General features: G+C 37.0%; 2 protein-coding genes across 2 annotated transcripts in view; both read right to left on the bottom strand.

The window, feature by feature from the left end:
* LOC135695199 (uncharacterized) overlaps positions 1–6,513 on the bottom strand; it is a 48,540-nt gene extending 42,027 nt beyond the window's left edge. Inside the window, exons 1-5 of the mRNA XM_065214197.2 lie at positions 6,308–6,513; positions 3,394–3,899; positions 2,355–2,492; positions 1,656–1,910; positions 1,127–1,375 (exon numbers count right to left, since the gene is read on the bottom strand). Of these exons, the coding sequence (XP_065070269.2) occupies positions 1,127–1,375; positions 1,656–1,910; positions 2,355–2,492; positions 3,394–3,899; positions 6,308–6,414 (1,255 nt within the window). The 5' untranslated portion in view covers positions 6,415–6,513. The remainder of the gene's footprint in view (positions 1–1,126; positions 1,376–1,655; positions 1,911–2,354; positions 2,493–3,393; positions 3,900–6,307) is intronic.
* Positions 6,514–9,473: 2,960 nt separating this feature from the next.
* On the bottom strand, positions 9,474–16,809 carry LOC135695192 (selenoprotein P-like). Its single transcript, XM_089109575.1, has 5 exons — positions 16,629–16,809; positions 15,411–15,635; positions 13,994–14,058; positions 12,875–13,045; positions 9,474–9,705 (listed from the first exon to the last, which is right to left on the bottom strand). Exons 1-5 carry the CDS (start codon positions 16,655–16,657, stop codon positions 9,683–9,685), a joined length of 513 nt encoding a protein of 170 aa, XP_088965701.1. The 5' UTR covers positions 16,658–16,809; the 3' UTR covers positions 9,474–9,682.
* Positions 16,810–17,094: the final 285 nt, after the last annotated feature.

The following is a 17,094-nucleotide window of genomic DNA, read 5'->3' as shown; positions in this document are numbered from 1 at the left end:
TGAAAGCCTTTTCTTTATGATCACTACATTAAACTGAACAAGCTACTAAAATACACAACTGGCAATAAAACGGACCTCAACGTAAGGAGAGGATCAAGTTCTGTTGCACGCTTTATAAACAGAGAATGGTTCAGGCATCTTATATGGCGCCAACACAGCGTCATCCTTATCATACTGCTGTTGAAATGTGGCACCAAAATTAAAAATTGAGCTAAGGAAGACACAAAGCTCTTGTACAATGCTAAACTCTGTAATTCGGATATGCATACGAACAAGCTATATTAAGCCCCGTCTCTATTGCGCTCCCTTCCGTCAACAGCAGTACGGAATTTGAAATAAGTCACTTTTTATACATTAATTCGCGATTTCTCATCAAACCAGTGTGAATAGGCCATGACTCTAAAACTCATGAACCAGACAAAAACATCAGCAATCATTAGCAAATACCACGTCTTTCACTGGCCATAAGTACCTCACTCAATTTTGAACAGATTCAGCTGATTTTGCATATTGAAAGGTACTTTGTATTGTTCTATCTGGTTATGGGGTCAAAATTCTTAAATTCAAAAAGAAGATTTTTTGATAACGCCTTTTTATGTTCTGTGATTCAGGCAGTGCTGCAGCGGACGGAATAATTATAAATTTTGTGACATTTTACATTTAAACATTTTACGACATACTAAAAGCTTTTTTGTCTGACACTCCTCAGAGCATAAAACGTCAGAATAAGGTTCCGAAAGAACACGATGGAAAATATATAAATTTTGTGGTCTTGTTATAGTTTCTACAGCATATTTTTAACATTATCAATCTTCATTAAAGTTTCTATACAAATTGTACAGCTTCTGTCTTGGGATGTGCGCGCTGCAAGACAACATTGAAGCGCGCGCACATACCAATCCAATGTAAATAAAGTGATATGATAGACCAAAATATTTCAAAAGATTGTCTTATATTTCGCCCGGAGAGAAGGGCAGTTTTTTGCTTGCCAATTCTTAAAGCAAATTTGGAATCATTCTAGTCCAATCGTGGTCGCCTCGGTTTGGGAGTTAAATCGGTCTGGAACAGCCTTACTAGAATGGCGTCACTAGAATGGCGTGCAAAAATTGGAATGAATCAAACCTACTTGATTCGTCAACACTCTCTTCTCCTTCATCATCAGTCTCTGATTCTGACCCCCCAACAGGCTTGTATTCACCGTCCACAAGTTCATCATCATCATGATCATCGTCATCGCTAATGCTGACGATTTCATTCTTTGATTTTGATTTCACCTTTAGCCCATGGTAGTGAACCTCCTCCACGACAGCATCAATTAGAACATCCTTTTGCGGTGTTTTGTGGCGCAAGACTTGTTTTTGTGGCCGACTTGCACCTTGAGAATAAATATTAAGGAAATGTTATTGCATGTTGTACTCCCTTTTTCTTCAGGATAACAATATCATTTTGTTGAATTTCGAATCAATTTTCTACTATTGTTTTCCATCTTTAAACAAAACATTAGTTTTTACTAAGCTGGTCAGAAATTTTGAAGATATTTTGACAATGCAGCCAACCAGAAGCATCCTTTCAAGTCTTATGTTTTGACATATTTTCAAGAAATCTGAGATACTAGGATGTAGATAAATTTTCTAATACATAAAAATGAGTCTTACTTTCATTGGCTGTGTTTGGCCTTGTCTTCAGAGAGTTAACGCTTCTCTTTGGAGTGTCTCGAGGGGTCCTTCTTCTTACGGTATCCACTAATGCTTTTGACTGCTCTTTCAGCTCTGGTTTTCTAACAGTCTTGTTATTATTATTTGAATCTGGAACCGGTCTTGTTTCAACCGATGCGAGTGAGCTCTCATCTCCAGAAGAAAACACATCTTCATCACCTTCTTTCATCAATTCGCTCAGAGCCTCAGCAGAATCTGACATCATCAAACATTTCATAAACAATTGACATTTCAATAGATGTTCATCCAACTCAATTTACTAAAGGTTTTGAAGCCAGGTTTTATGTGATTAAGAATCTTTGGCATAAAGCAACCTACTCTGGTTGAAAGTTCATAAGAAAATCGGAGTTGTGTGCCAGTTTTATGCCTGTCTATAAAGCCCTATACAGAGGCACATTTGGTTTTAACTTTTTTAATAAGATATATCTGTCTTACACATTTTTATCCTGCAAATGCCATCGCAAGGAAAAGACTTTAGAGAGGCCTTAATATCCAGCTTCGAAGATTTGAAATGTCTAAATAAATGGTTGACTAAAAGAAGCAGCAATGGAGGCAAGATAAATTTTAATAAATTGGAAATCACGTGGTTTACACAAGAAATAACACTCACTGAAATATCACTCACTAAAAATGACTCACTGAATGATTTGTTGGCTTGGTAGGTAGTTGGCTCAGGAGCCAGATTTCTATTCTTTTTTGCAAAAATTATTTCTCTTCCTTCATCTGGGATACTTTTGCTTGCCTTTCTTTTGCTTTTTTCTCTGCTTGGTGTTTGGGCTGTGAAAATATAACCATTCAGTAAAAACTAAGATGCATTAGATAAATTGAAGATAAAAAATTTTTAGCATATATCAATTGGCAAGAAATGAAAAAGCTTGTCGATGTATAAGGATGGATGTTCATGGTTTGGTGAACATAGAGCAAAAATGTTTGCTGCCGCTGTGCTTGTTGCCTGTTACATTGGTGCCTGTAACCTGCGGTCAAAGGGGTGACAAGCAATAACTTCCCCAACAATCGACCATGTGACACTTTGATTGCAATCCAGTCCTTCTGGTGGGAGGGCCAATGTGCAGAAGCTTGGGTTCACCAAAGGCACAAAAGTCATCAAGTGTGGCAGGATGAAGTGAGATCTTGATCGGCTGACTTATACAAAATTTCATAGTTTAAGTAATCCTGATATAGGGTTTTGTCAATTAATAGACATGGATATTCATGCTTTTGTGTTTAGATGATGTTGTAAGTTGCAACTCAAAGTTTCATGTTTTATGTCATCAACAGGCAACCTTAATCTATTGATAACAATAGCCTGACAGAACACAAATTCTTTCTCACACTTTGATATGTTCTGGATTATAGTAATTTTTATTTGAATTTGTAATTAGCTAAGTATTTTTTCTTTGTATTTCATATGTTAGCATTGTCCAACTCTATGAATAGGCCATGATAACATCCTTGTATTTTTGTAAAGTAGTTGTAAAGAAAAGTAGGGCAGTATATCATTGCAAACTTTTTATGAATAAAGAAAAATGTGTTAAAAGTTATTTTTTGAAATAAAAATTTCAAAGCAAGGATGTTCAAACATCTTTCTAAGAATTGACTGCTCTCCAAGGAACATTGCTGTAATTGCTTTTTGCCAAATAAACAAAAACATGATATGTTGAGAAGTGAATTCAAATACCTGTCCTGGCTCGCTCTTTTTTTGTATCATTCTGACTCGGTTTCTCCACTCCTTCTGCAGCACAATTGTCATGTTTCATAGATTTATCAGTTTTTGTTATGGCCACCAACTCTCCGTTCTTATTGAACCCATATCGCATGACATATTCATTCTTATCGAGAGTGGTTGGGATATTTTCTTTGACTCCAAGCTCCTTAACAAAGCAAAGTGATCCAATTGTCTCTGCATCAATGTCTTCAATCGCATTCTCAAATAATGATCCATCAGATTCAGCTAAGGGCTGAAAGACTTCTTTCTTATGGACGCTATAATTCTTTAAAGCAATTCTGCATTTTCTGGGCAATTCTTTGAAAGCAAAGAGCCAACATACTTCAGCTCTGTTCACTTCTTCTCTTGACTCATCAACATAAAAACACTTGACACTACAAGCATATGATTTATCCTTGTCCCCTTGCACTAACACATCATCATTGATGTCATACACTTGACCATCAATTGAGCATGACCTAAAATGTATAGCATATTAACTTATGTTTGTTGGTCCTGTCCATTTTGGTTGCACAATACTAAACAGTGTTACATATGTTTGCTGTGCAGTGTAAATGAATTTATTCACCTCTACCTAGCTTTTCTAGTGACTTTAAGAACAATGACCCTAACTCTAACCCTATCCTCGCATGATTGCACTCGCACGCATTGGTACACGCCTCCCCATACTGGGAAGTGTGTTTTATCCCACGCCTGTTTTAAAATTATTCATTTGTTTTTCACCAAAGCACAGAAAACTAATAAGATGACAGGATAGCTTTGAATCAAGTTATTTACTAGGTTAAATCTGCAGAGTGCTTCCACTTTTGCTGGATCAGATTTTCTAAATTGCCTTCTTTTTGCTTGAAATTCTATTTAAAAAGAAAAAAGTTCTTCCGATTTCCCTATTACTAGATTGATATGGATTAACAACCTTCATCCATTATTTTTGCTTTCAACTCACTCAAGAAATTGTTTCTGGGGTCACCTTGAACACAAGAGCTTTATTTAATTATTTTCTTTTCTCTAGTTTCAAAACTTTCCCTTGTTAGTTTTTAAACTTTCCTTTGTTTAGTTCCTTGTGTAGAAACGTTTTGAAAAACTTCTGAAGCACTTAGAATTGGTGAGTAGCAACAATAGAGTTCTTAAGTGTGACGCTAAAAAATACACTAATAACTTTTAATCTCAGCCAGTTTTTAACACATTAACTCATTTCACACATTTAGAGACCTTTCAGATTATGCAACCCAAGTTAGAAACTGTAAAAACAGCTATGTGTACCATTATAACATTGAATTTGCCGGGTCAGTTTACTGTCCACAGTTTGCAGTGACCTTCAAGCCCTACCTATGTAGTTGCACGCTTACTGCTGACAACTTTATTTTCTGTCTTTTAAATCACAAATTTCATCCCAATTTCTTAGAAAATCCTTCTTAATTCATTCTAATTTTCTGTGGGATCAATTGTAGAGATAGCCATTTTTATCATAAGTGAAGGCTGGAATTGAAGGGAATCATTCAATACTGAAAAATCCCATTTGTAGAAATTCTTTCTTTTTGAGATCTTTAGAGAAAGTGCCCTTTTCCAAAAACAAGTCCCCTTTTTCTAAGGCAAAGTATCCCTTTCGTCCGAGACAATGCCCCTTCCAAACTGTCTCCTTCCAACATTATTGATTGCCGCCGGTGTCCTTGATACTGTATTTTATAATGAAAACGATGGTACTGCAGAGACTTGGTCCAGTCTGCAGAGCGTGGCAGTTCTCTACAAGATCTTGTGTATGCAATAGCAAATATAAATGTGTGCATGTATGCAAGAGTGCTGACGAAGTGTGCAGAGCGTGTACACTTTGAGTTTTGATCCAATGTGTGCAGCAAATTTCTAAGTGGCAAAGTATTTGTCAGTTTGTCTCACTATATGTGCACAGAAATTATTTGTGCAAAAGCACTTTCGAGCATTCCACAAAATTGGGTCAATCATATATTTTGTATCATTAAATTTCAATTATTTTAACCCCCCTCCCTTGTAGTTAGTCAAACTTCTAAGTGAGGGTGTGGGATTGAAATGTAGCCTCCTAAAAGATTTTAAATTTAATGTTGATTTTAATAGTTGATTTTAACATAATTCAGTCCAAAGAATTATCTCTAGAGAGTAAATTCTTGACCCTATAATCATGCTTAAGCACAAGCCAGCTAAGTGTAGTTTCCCAAACAATCTTACTTTCTTTGATTCAGACCCTTTTATGCCCCTTATTAGTAACCGGCAATGCCTCTTCTTACCAGCCCTTGCTTAGGAAATTGAGAATAAACCTAAGACTGTAGTTTCTCAGAGAACTGGAACAGTATATTTTTTATTCTGGGCATCAACGGATTTAGGGTAAGCGAAGGCCATTTAAAAATATCTAATGTATTTGCATGCCAGAGCTTCTCAAATCAGGAGGAGAGTATCATCTAGAGAAACTCGATCTGCCCACAAAAATGCACATAGCAAAAAGTGGTACATGTTCTCTAATTTAGTTATAGACAGCAACTTTTTCAACTTGTGACAATTAGATGGTTCTAATGCTGACCAACACAAGTTAAAGTTGTTTTATGAATACTAAAGTCCCAATTCATCAGCATTTCAAAATTTCAAAAAAAATGTTGTTTAGACCAAGATAGGAAAGCAACGTTTCAAAAAGGAGGGTCCTTAAAAATTTTCAAGTACCCAGAAAAATGTGTGTGCAGCCCTATGTTTTTGTATGCATTAGACAAGCCTCTGAAAAAATCTTGTATGGGCACATGCTACATTCTGCAGAGGCTGGGACTTGGTAAAGTTACAAATATTGACGAGGCAAATGGCATGTATGAGGGCCCCATGACTAGCAACTCAGTAATGAAAAGATTCATACTTGTAATACTTGCAACCGTTGTCATCAATGTCATAATGTTTCCCAATCCATTTAAAATCGATGTCCTCGCTTTCTTCCAATCTCCTACTCCCGCAGCCCTCCGACATTCTTTCCAAAATGGCTTTCCTGTCTCGACGTTCGCGCCAATCGACCACAGGGGACTTACGCGTTACATTTCGAGCCTCGTTTTGGCAAATGCCGTAAATTTTTCGTAAAAGCGTAACTATAAATTATATATACTTCATACTTAATTCTTTTAAAGATTAGTAGACCTAAGATTAGTACCAGTATAACGAAGGCTATAAGATGAGCATTACGAATATCAGATGAATATTTCGCACAGGTCTTGTAGAGGCAGCTAATTTAGGCCCAAGCCTCAAAATTGGTGAAATGTTAAGAAAAAATTAAGAACAAGCCGAGTTTGAGGCACAGTAAATCATTATTTTCAACAAAGTTGTGAAACCACCTAAGAAAAATTTCATCACAAGAACGCGGAGTTTTTTCCAGTTAAGGGATGCTTAGTGGGTTAATTTTCAATCTTGTTAGGATGACTGACTCCCTTTGTTGACAAATGCGGCCTAAATACTCCCTTTGAGTACAATAATTATGGTTACACTGCTTACACCCTACCAATTTAAGAACGAATTAAGAACAATCCAGCTTCAAAGTTTTGGAAAATTAGGGACAGCCAGCCCGAACTTCAGTTTTACTGGTTCATAAAAAAGAGTGTATCTGAGATTCACCAGTTATTAGATCATCCAAGGTTCTCCAATCCAGTCGGTCAACAAGAGATATGCCTCAGGCTAGAAGCTGCTATTCGTTACCATCCTAGCAGGACTGTTTGATTCCAGTAAGACCAGCACAGCTCAAGACAGGGCAACAATATCAAATGTGCTGCTGGAAAATACTTGTACAGAGAGTTTGTAAGCATTCTTTTGGTAGAAAAGACTTGGCGTGGCATAGTTTAGAAAACTGACTGCATTATAGACCTTGGTAGAAACTGCCTTGATTTTTTTCCAATCCAAAGAGACAGAGAGCCGTCGATATGCGAACCGAGATTCCTTGTATTTTTACTACTTTGAGTGACTTCGAGCTCATCAAAGTCTATTTCCAATTTCAAGCCTTCGTTTTGACCCTTAAAATGTTGTCTTTCTACTTTTTGGATCTAAGCATAGTTTTCTCAACCTTCAAAAACATTTTGTTGCCAAGAAAAGAAAATTCTTGGAGGAAGGGTTCATCTGTTCACACTTTTGCTTTCAGTGTTTATCTGGATATCTTTGAAACTGTCATGTACATTATCGCGAGCTTGATCTTCTGAAACCTTCAAGTTCATTGCAAAATAACAAGTATCAACTTTCGATGACTTGGGAAAGGAGGAAAGGCGCGGGAAAGTAGCCAGATGACGGAATGTGTAGTGGGTGATTTTGAAACACAAAGTAACTTGATTGACGTTTATTTTTTCACGGTTTGAGCATGATATTGAAAACACAATCATTCAAGAATACATGGCTTGATTCGAGAAAGTTTGTTTGGCTTTAACACCACTGTAAGGACCGGATTGAGGTGGTTGTTTTTGGGTGCTAGAGCATTAGGCCGATTCATCAAAGAAGCCCAGATAAAAAGAAACAAACATTTTCCTACATTTTTGAAAATAGGCCCAATTTGGGCGTAATCCGGCACAGCCTATGGCTGGGGCTTTTCTCGCAGCAAACTTTACTTGGAAGTTATTTTTTCATTTTCATTTCAAAAATCTTTACACACGAATTCCCTATCAGCTATAATACAAATAAAATAAACTATTCTATTACAATTACTTCTTCAATATATATAAAACAAAGGTGTTGCTGTTCTACCTAGGGATCGTGTTTTTTTTAGGGAATTTATTAACTTTGCAGGAATCCTTTCAAGTTTCTTTTAAACATGGAGATTGTGGGGCTCATTCTGATGTTTCTTGGAATCTCATTCCATGTTTTGGCCACAGAATGAAAGAAACTTCCCTTTGAGAATTCTATATAACAGGGCTGTACCGATAAATCTATTAATCTACGTTACCCTCTACGTTGAATGTGTAAACCTCATGTTAGTTGAGTTTCCCCTCAAGACATAACAAGGCTACTTTGAAAGAGAACTAAGCAGCATTCCTTTGGATTTCACACAGCCAATCTAAGCCTTAGTAAGTTCGATTTTTATCGGTATGTTAAATTTCCCATCTTTAATTTGTTTGGAAAGGTTTTTGCAGCTACCCCGTCGCCTTACCCTAAATTTTCTGCCATATAAATTCGACATTCCTTTTTTGTTGCAAAAAAAGGCGTTGGGTAAGAGTTAACATTTCTCATTAAAAAACCGACTCATAACTTTATTCACTTTAACTTTTAAATTATGCAATTAATTTTAAAAAGTGTTGGTTTCACATTAGCACCAAAGCAAGAACATTTCCTTTCGGTTTGGTAAACTAGACGAAACATTTTTTTAGACGAAACAAAAATAACTTCTTTAGGTGATTTTGGTGATTTAAGTCTTCGCATATTTAATCATAAAGCTCTTGAATTTTGTTTCGAGTCTATGTTATCTTTTTCAAAACAATATTTCTCTCTAGTATTTCTCCATTTCAAAGAATCAAAACTGCCCCTCAAAGAGAACAGCCTTCTCGATCTTGTAAGTCTAGAAACACTGTTAAAACAAGTGATTCTGCCAAAGGACAACACCTTTTAGACAACCCAGATTGTGCAAAACTCTATAATGACGACATGTTTCAGATAATTGACAGAGCCTGGTCATCTTTCCATCTAGCGGTTTTGGAATCGATCTACATACAAACGAAAAAGCCGCCATTGTGTAGACAGAAGGAGTTCGTTTTCTCTCTTGGACTCCAGTGGTAATTTTTTCTTTAGAGTCGCGGCACTGATTGGTCAACTATACCGGTCTTGTGCTTGCGCTTTTCTGATTGGCCTATTTCGATCCACAACTGGGTATATATTTTTCATCGTGTTCATCCGGACCCTTATTCTGATGTTATATGCTCTGTGGAGTGTCAGACGAAAAAGCTTTTAGCCAATATTTTATAAATTGTCTCCTTTTTCAAAGCCATATCCTTTCACTCTTAACATTGTAAAACAATTCGGGCAAAATAGTAGCAGTGATCGAAAGAAGATTGGAAAAGACAACATTGTTAATTTTGACATTGATTTGATATCTTAAATCTTACACAGCATAATTATTTCAAACTCTTTGTGGTCTTTTACAAAGGGCTTTCATAAATGCAAGTAAAATTTAAATGCAAAGAAATACTTGAAATATATATATGAATAAAAATTGAATATATATATAAGTTATAAAGTTTTGACCAACATATAAAACACCATTGTCTTTTCGCCTTTAGTTCTTCTCCTTCTTGTGTTCTAAAATAATTATGATTCAAATCAGCACAAATGCAAAAACTTAATATTAAAATGATTTTTATGATACTTCTGAATTTTCTGATTGGAATTAGATCCAACTCAGACATGGATTCAAACCTTTGAGACGGTAAACATGGATTCAAACCCTTGAGACGGTAAACATGTCGAAAGAAGATAGTGAAGATAATTAAATTGTATCATATTATTACATTGCTTCGTCAAAAAGCAAAACTATTTGCTTTCTTAGCAACATTCTTCAGCTTATGTAATTCCCTGACATAGGTTGACTCTTTCAAGACAGGAAGGCCCCTACGAGAGTGCCTTATTTCTCCATGCCTGCCTCTAGCAACGCCTTAAAAATTATCTTTCACCCCCCCCCCCTTCTTCCTTTCCTCTCTCTTCTTTTCACTTTGATCTTTACCAGCATTTCTCCTAATCAAATCAACCCCTTAGGCAGAAGATTTTTGGCAGGAAAGGGGGGGGGGCTCGTCAAAGAAGGTTATGGGAATAAGCTTTATCGAAGAAACTTTCTCTATTTTCTTCCATGCCTGCCTCTAGCAACGCCTTAAAAATTATCTTTCACCCCCCCTTCTTCCTTTCCTCTCTCTTCTTTTCACTTTGATCTTTACCAACATTTCTCCTAATCAAATCAACCCCTTAGGCAGAAGATTTTTGGCAGGAAAGGGGGGGCTCGTCAAAGAAGGTTATGGGAATAAGCTTTATCGAAGAAACTTTCTCTGATATGATGCCCTATTGAGTACCATAAATCATTCTTCATTCAATCGTTTAAAAGTATAGGAATCATTTTTACTTAGGGATGATGCAAAGGCATTTTTTTAATTGTCCTGTTTGCATAAAGCCTCTGACATGAGTCCGTTTTGCTTGCTGGATTAATGTGACGAGAGCAATAGACAGATCTTCCAGCAAAAAGGATTCAAATATTGTGACGGGAGCAATAAACAGATCTTCCCGCCAAAAGGATTCAAATATTGTGACGGGAGCAATAAACAGATCTTCCCGCCAAAAGGATTTGCATATTGTGACGGGAGCAATAAACAGATCTTCCAGCAAAAAGGATTTAAATATTGTGATGGGAGCAATAAACAGATCTTCCAGCAAAAAGGATTTAAATATTGTGATGGGAGCAATAAACAGATCTTCCAGCAAAAAAGATTTAAATATTGTGACGGGAGAAATAAACAGATCTTCCAGCAAAAAGGATTTAAATATTGTGACGGGAGCAATAAACAGAACTTCCAGCAAAAAGGATTTAAATATTGTGACGAGAGCAATAAACAGATCTTTCCACCAAAAGGATTTAAATATTGTGACGGGAGCAATAAACAGATCTTCCCCCCAAAAGGATTTAAATATTGTGACGAGAGCAATAAACAGATCTTCCCGCCAAAAGGATTTAAATATTGTGACGGGAGCAATAAACAGATCTTCCCGCCAAAAGGATTTAAATATTGTGACGGGAGCAATAAACAGATCTTCCCGCCAAAAGGATTTAAATATTGTGATGGGAGAAATAAACAGATCTTCCCGCCAAAAGGATTTAAATATTGTGACGAGAGCAATAAACAGATCTTCCCGCCAAAAGGAATTGCATATTGTAACGGGAGCAATAAACAGATCTTCCCGCCAAAAGGATTTGCATATTGTGACGGGAGCAATAAACAGATCTTCCAGCAAAAAAGATTTAAATATTGTGACGGGAGCAATAAACAGATCTTCCAGCAAAAAGAATCTGCATATTGGGACAAGCAAACAGTTTAAATACTAGCAGAGGCGGTACCATGGCAACTACAAAAGTTCGAGAAAATGTTCGAATTTTGAAGCTTCCCGTTTGTTGGAAAAGGCACTTTTTTAAGCAATTTTTACCAGTACAACCTTACTCTTAAAATGAACATCCACAGCAAGAAACTATTTGAATGTCTTGATCGGCTTCCTGGTGTCGTTGTTATATGTTTAAGGTTATGCAATATAACTGGGTAGATTTTCTTTACAACGCGACAAAGAGACACAGATCGGCTGGTTAGGACCAAGTCTCGATGTTGGGACTGTCCTGATGAAAGCGGGATGGTTGGGAGTTACGAATGTAAAAGGGTTCAAATAAATAAGTATGAATCACGTCTTGGCCAGCAGTTATCATCAGTTGCTGTACATTCAAGCGTTTCTATAACAGCAAGGTACTTCAATAGGCAGAGGACGGGCTGTGCCATTTTGAAATATGAAAACATAGACCAAAATCTATCGATTTTCCATAAACCCTACCGCAAAATTAAGATACAATATGAAATTCATGCCCTATAAAATTAATTCAAATTTGCGAAAATCCAACAACGCAATCAAGTAAATGAAAAATTCTACCATTATTTTAAAAATGATAACCCAAGTTTAAGGTCAAGCTAAAAACAATCCCAAAATTTATGACCATTTTTGGTTTTACCAAAATCGATACCCCAAAATTTATTCATTACTTGATAAAAGGTACCCCCCAAAAATGGCTCATCCCGTACAAGTGCATGCGGGAGCCCCTCCCCTCTGGGTATAAATGGTGCATTTTCTTTTTTTGGTCCAATCTCCCAAAGTACAGGGTATTTTCCCAACCTCATGAAAAAGGTATTTTTCGGTTTGTGAAAAAGGTAAATAATGATGCTAATGTAGTGGGAAGGCGTGAATGCGAAACCGCTGCTCTTGTAGATTCTTGCAGAAAATAAGTGGTAATATGAGTGACTGCATAATTCAGAAGGTTTTTGGCAAAGCGATTTGGCAATTTGACATTGTTTGGTTCATGTGCTAGGCTGCAAACAGTACCTTTGACTTCCTTTGTGAGGTTTGGAGGGATATGTCTGTTCGTATATCCATACATGTTGAGGTTGTGTGTTAACATTGTGCTTGGTAACGAAAACTGTGGTTCTAAAAAACTGTTTCCAGCACATGTTGTAATTTTGCTCCTTTAGATCTGATATGCGGTCCCTTATACTAACATGCAGATTACACAACATCAAAAAACTTTCAAAATTTCTGGAAGGCAAATCCCCGCATCCATTACTGTCCCCAGCTATGTAATGTAATGCTTGCTATAATTTCCACTTGTCTTTCACCATTAAAGCACGCTTTCAAATACTACAGGTCTGCAAATGCAAAATAGATTTAGAGTTACCTTTGCATAACTTGCAACTCCTTTGACAGTAAACTTTCATGAAACCGTAGTGCACGTTGCCCTTTTCACAAAATCCATTCTTCGCCCACGATGAGCAGTAATGTTGGTAGATTGGTAAATTGTGACAAGGTTCTTTGTCGTCAGTATCTTCCATTAGGACTTTTTTCTTTTCTATAAGCAAAGAAACCAACAAAAAAGTAACCAACAAAAACATGTTAGAAACAATTGGACATCAGAGAATTTTAGTCGACGAAATGAAAAAAAGAAAAATGAGATTTGCTGGTCACATTATGATTGGATCATCCGGGTTCTTGGCAAGGCTTGTTCTGGAACGTATGATTGACGGAAAAAGAGACAGGGGAAGACAAAGAAGAACATGGGAAGACGATGTCAAGGAATGGAGCAGGTGTGAGAGCATTGGGAGAGCTAAACGATATTCTGAGGATAGGAATAGTTGGAGGGTCATGGTAGAAACCTTCTGATAGAAGGTGGTACCTGATGATGATAAACAAAGAGCGCGGAAAATCATTTCGAGAAATTACACAAGTTGATCTAATTAAAAAAAAAGGTTAGATTAATTTAAAACAAGGACGGGGCCACCTACAAATGTAACGATTGCAAAATCAAACGATTTTATCATAAATTTGTATTCAAAAAGTTTTAAACACTATTAATTTGTAAATAATCGAATAAGACGAGTAAGTATGTTTTACCTTAAAATTTAATTCGATTAAAATTGATAAGATCACAAACAAACTGATAAGAAAACCTTGAGCTGGATTAGTAAATGTTTTTAAGTCAGCATGAATAATTATGTTAGGCCATGGAGTGGTTATTGAAGGCACTTTATAGCTTAAGATTAAAAATGGAAAACGAACTTGCCATGCAGCGACCTTTTAGTTGATGTAATGAATCTGAATATAGATTGAAATATTGACCAAGTTGGATCTATTGCTAACTGGTTACCACTTTAAAAAATTTAAAAATGGTCATGAAGTTTGGTGAACAAAAACAGGAGAGATAGCAGCAAGACATAGAGAAATGTATCAGGGGAGCTATTACACATGTACATAGCATAGACCAAGTTTATCAAAAAACTAGGTGAACAGAGCAACACACCTTTGGGCCTGTCGCTACACGGTCCACACTGATGCTCTTGATTGTATGTCTTCACAATAGCATTCCTTAAAGCAAAAGTAAATTGAGTAACACAAAAACACATATGCATCGAAAGAGTTATGAAGAATACAGAAGAGGACATCAAGAGAAACTGATGTTCGTTGATAACTGAAAGACAGAGTTACACAGGGGATGTGTTCCAAATTAACTAAGGAAAATGTTTATCGCAATGAATATAACTCCAAAAATGTGCTTTTTAATCACCTTGTCTTAAAAGTATCGTTTAGCGAGAATGGGTCTTCGTGCCACTACATATTTCCCAGTTTCTACAACGGAGCATTCCCTATTCCATTTTAGCAGTCTTTATACTGGATCCTCTACTACCCTTGCGCAAAACAATCAATGCAGGATGAAATGTCCTCAACATAGCAATAAAAGAAACATTTTAGGAGAATTTGAGTGAAAATAAATTTCGCAAAATATCCTTGACGTAATTACGAAACGGATTTGGTGCAATATAATTATTGAGCAATGTTGAAATGACAATTTATCCACTTTCTTGAAACGGTGCTCCCAACAACATTACAAAGCTCCTTTTGTTGATAGAGAATAAAAAATAAAAAGTGCATAAAGAATTGAAAACAATTATTTCAAACGTTTTCAAACGACGCTTTTGTCAAATTTTCCAAACAATCTTGAGATGCAACGAAGTATCGTTGTTATTATTCTGGAAATTCTTAAAAATTACTGGCTGGAAATTCTTAAAATTTACGGCATTCAGCCTTAGCAACAGCCTGAAATATGAACATGAAAATCAGACCTGTTTTAAATTTCTTATTTCAAAAAGCCATATAACTTTTGTATCCTGCGAGAGCAACTTTTGATAAACAAAGAATAATACTTTGGAAAACTTTGTGGACCTGACCTTTAATCCTGATGCCTTCTTAAAATAAGCAATTTGAGTCTTAATATTCTAATGAAATATATTCCTACTAATATTCGTGTATTGTACTAAATAGTGGGTTAAATCGGCTTTGAAGTTATAGTTTGCCCACTTGCAGAATATGTAGGCATCCCCTCATCTTTCTGTAACGTTTGAGCAGTGTTGAGCGGCAGTACTACTCAACCCCCCCCCCCTCCCCCCATCTGAGCGGTAGTCAACTCGGTTGTTTATTGGTTGTCAAAAAAAGTTGTATGCATCCCCCCATGTAAACTGTGATTTCAGATGATTTGATCGGTCGAGACAGGCTGACTACCGCTCAGTTCAGCTCGAATCCGCTCTACACCGACCCTATCTCTTTGACACCGACTCAACCCCTTAGCTCAACCCCAGGCCATTTGCCTACCGCTCGAGCGGTAATGGCGGTAGTCTCGATCCGCCACGAGCGGTAATGGCGGTTACGGAGGCAAAACTCACTTGACATCCTCCTCTCCAAGGTAACTTTGTTCCTTGGAGATATATTCGCTCAGCTTCCCGCAGAAGTCGTAAACGTAGAAATCATCTTTACTTCCGTTCAGCATCTTCCAGATCGACCCATCCTTGTCCTGATGGACTTTGAAATCAACAATTTTAGTGAGAAGGCCAATTTGTTCAGCTGAATTGGCCATGTTAACAACCATATATGTGATATCAATGAAACCGCTAAAAACAAAAAAATAAACTATTAAACAAAATATTTCAACCACTGTCTGCCACCTCAGATGTTGTAAAGAGCTTCTCTCGATTTCAGGTACTCTAAAAAAATATTTTGCCACGCTGTTTTAACATGCTAAATACATTACTTTTTACTGAAGCATTTATCTAGTATAAACATTGCAAAAAAGAATGCATTATCAGTTGCTGATCGTGTATTGGGGCTAGTGGGGCGCACCCCAACCAATAATTTCAAAGAATAAGCTTAAGATTTCTATACTTGCATAAAATAAACGTCCGTTATAATTTCTTTTGAGAACGGCCTTCTGACTGGTCAATTCTGCACGAATCTGTACGTAGTAATAATTTTGAAGTAAAGCATACAAGTTAAGTCTTAATCACAACCCCTATTGCCGATCCTCAAATACAATTCAAAATGCGTGCATCCAATGCGTGCATCCAATGCGTGCATCCAATGCGTGCTTTCAATTGAACAATTTTAGCCTAACAGCATATGATAATTTGCAGTTTGAAATTTTGTTTCTGTAGATTTTTCTTTGCATATTTCAAGAGTTGGTCAGCGATGTTTTGCTGTCGAGACCATCTGAACGTCAGCCTCGAAGAGGCCGCCAAACAAGTACATACAATGCCAACTTGCCGACGATATCCTGAGTCAGAATAATTCGAGACATCAACTCGACCCGATGATGATGATGATGATGATGATGATGATGATGATGATGATGATGATGATGATGATGATGATGATGATGATGATGATGATGATGATGATGTTAAACCGATGGAAAGCCAGTCTAGTATATTCGTTATCACAAAGGTACGTTTCCAGCATTCTGAAGGATACAAAACATTTTCTAGGGGAGGTGTTAGTGGTCAGACAATGAATACAACAAACTGTTGCCAAATTAACAAAAAAGAAATAAAAACCCATTTGTCATCAGCTGAATAAACATAAATAACATTGGCCAGTGATGTTGTTACCTCTTCTGCAGCTTTGCCTTCAACTTCATGAGAAGGCGAGCTTGCAGACGGCAGTAACCTCAGCTTGCCTTGAGCAGTGTCAACACAACAACACTGCCCCGTGCATCTGCCATTGGATCAATACCATCCATTTTCCAAACAGGTGGCCGTTGACACTGAATGCGCCCCTTCGCATCTTCAGCAGCTGCGAAGGAGAGCAGGCAGACAAGGCCTGCAACAGCAAAGCCAAACTTCATCGACCCTGAAACAAAAAGGTGGACCAATCAAATAAAGGTGGCATGAATCATAAGAACTCGGGCGGCACATAAAGGCATCCTAAGTCAGTTGTGCCCTTTGTATCGATGATTCCCCTGTAGAAATCGTCGACAGTATTAAGTATCTTGGTGTCCAAGTTGACCAATACCTCGTGTGGGACGAGCAAATTAAATCTGTTCAAGCCAAAGTCTCCCGCTCGTTAGGTTTTTTA

This window comes from Rhopilema esculentum, chromosome 8, assembly GCF_057945365.1.
Source record: "Rhopilema esculentum isolate cy_ngs chromosome 8, ASM5794536v1, whole genome shotgun sequence".
Classification (NCBI taxonomy): domain Eukaryota; kingdom Metazoa; phylum Cnidaria; class Scyphozoa; order Rhizostomeae; family Rhizostomatidae; genus Rhopilema; species Rhopilema esculentum.
This window is presented reverse-complemented; position numbering and strand designations above follow the sequence as displayed.

Bases quoted from the DNA above. Each gene is read 5' to 3' on its own strand.
- LOC135695192 (XM_089109575.1), bottom strand. From the start codon at position 16,657: ATGAAGTTGAAGGCAAAGCTGCAGAAGAG. The intron at 13,046-13,993 runs GTGTGTTGCTCT...CTTTGCTTATAG, and splicing joins GTGTAGCGACAGGCCCAAAG to AAAAGAAAAAAGTCCTAATG. The intron at 9,706-12,874 runs GTAACTCTAAAT...TAATTATTTTAG, and splicing joins GAGTTGCAAGTTATGCAAAG to AACACAAGAAGGAGAAGAAC.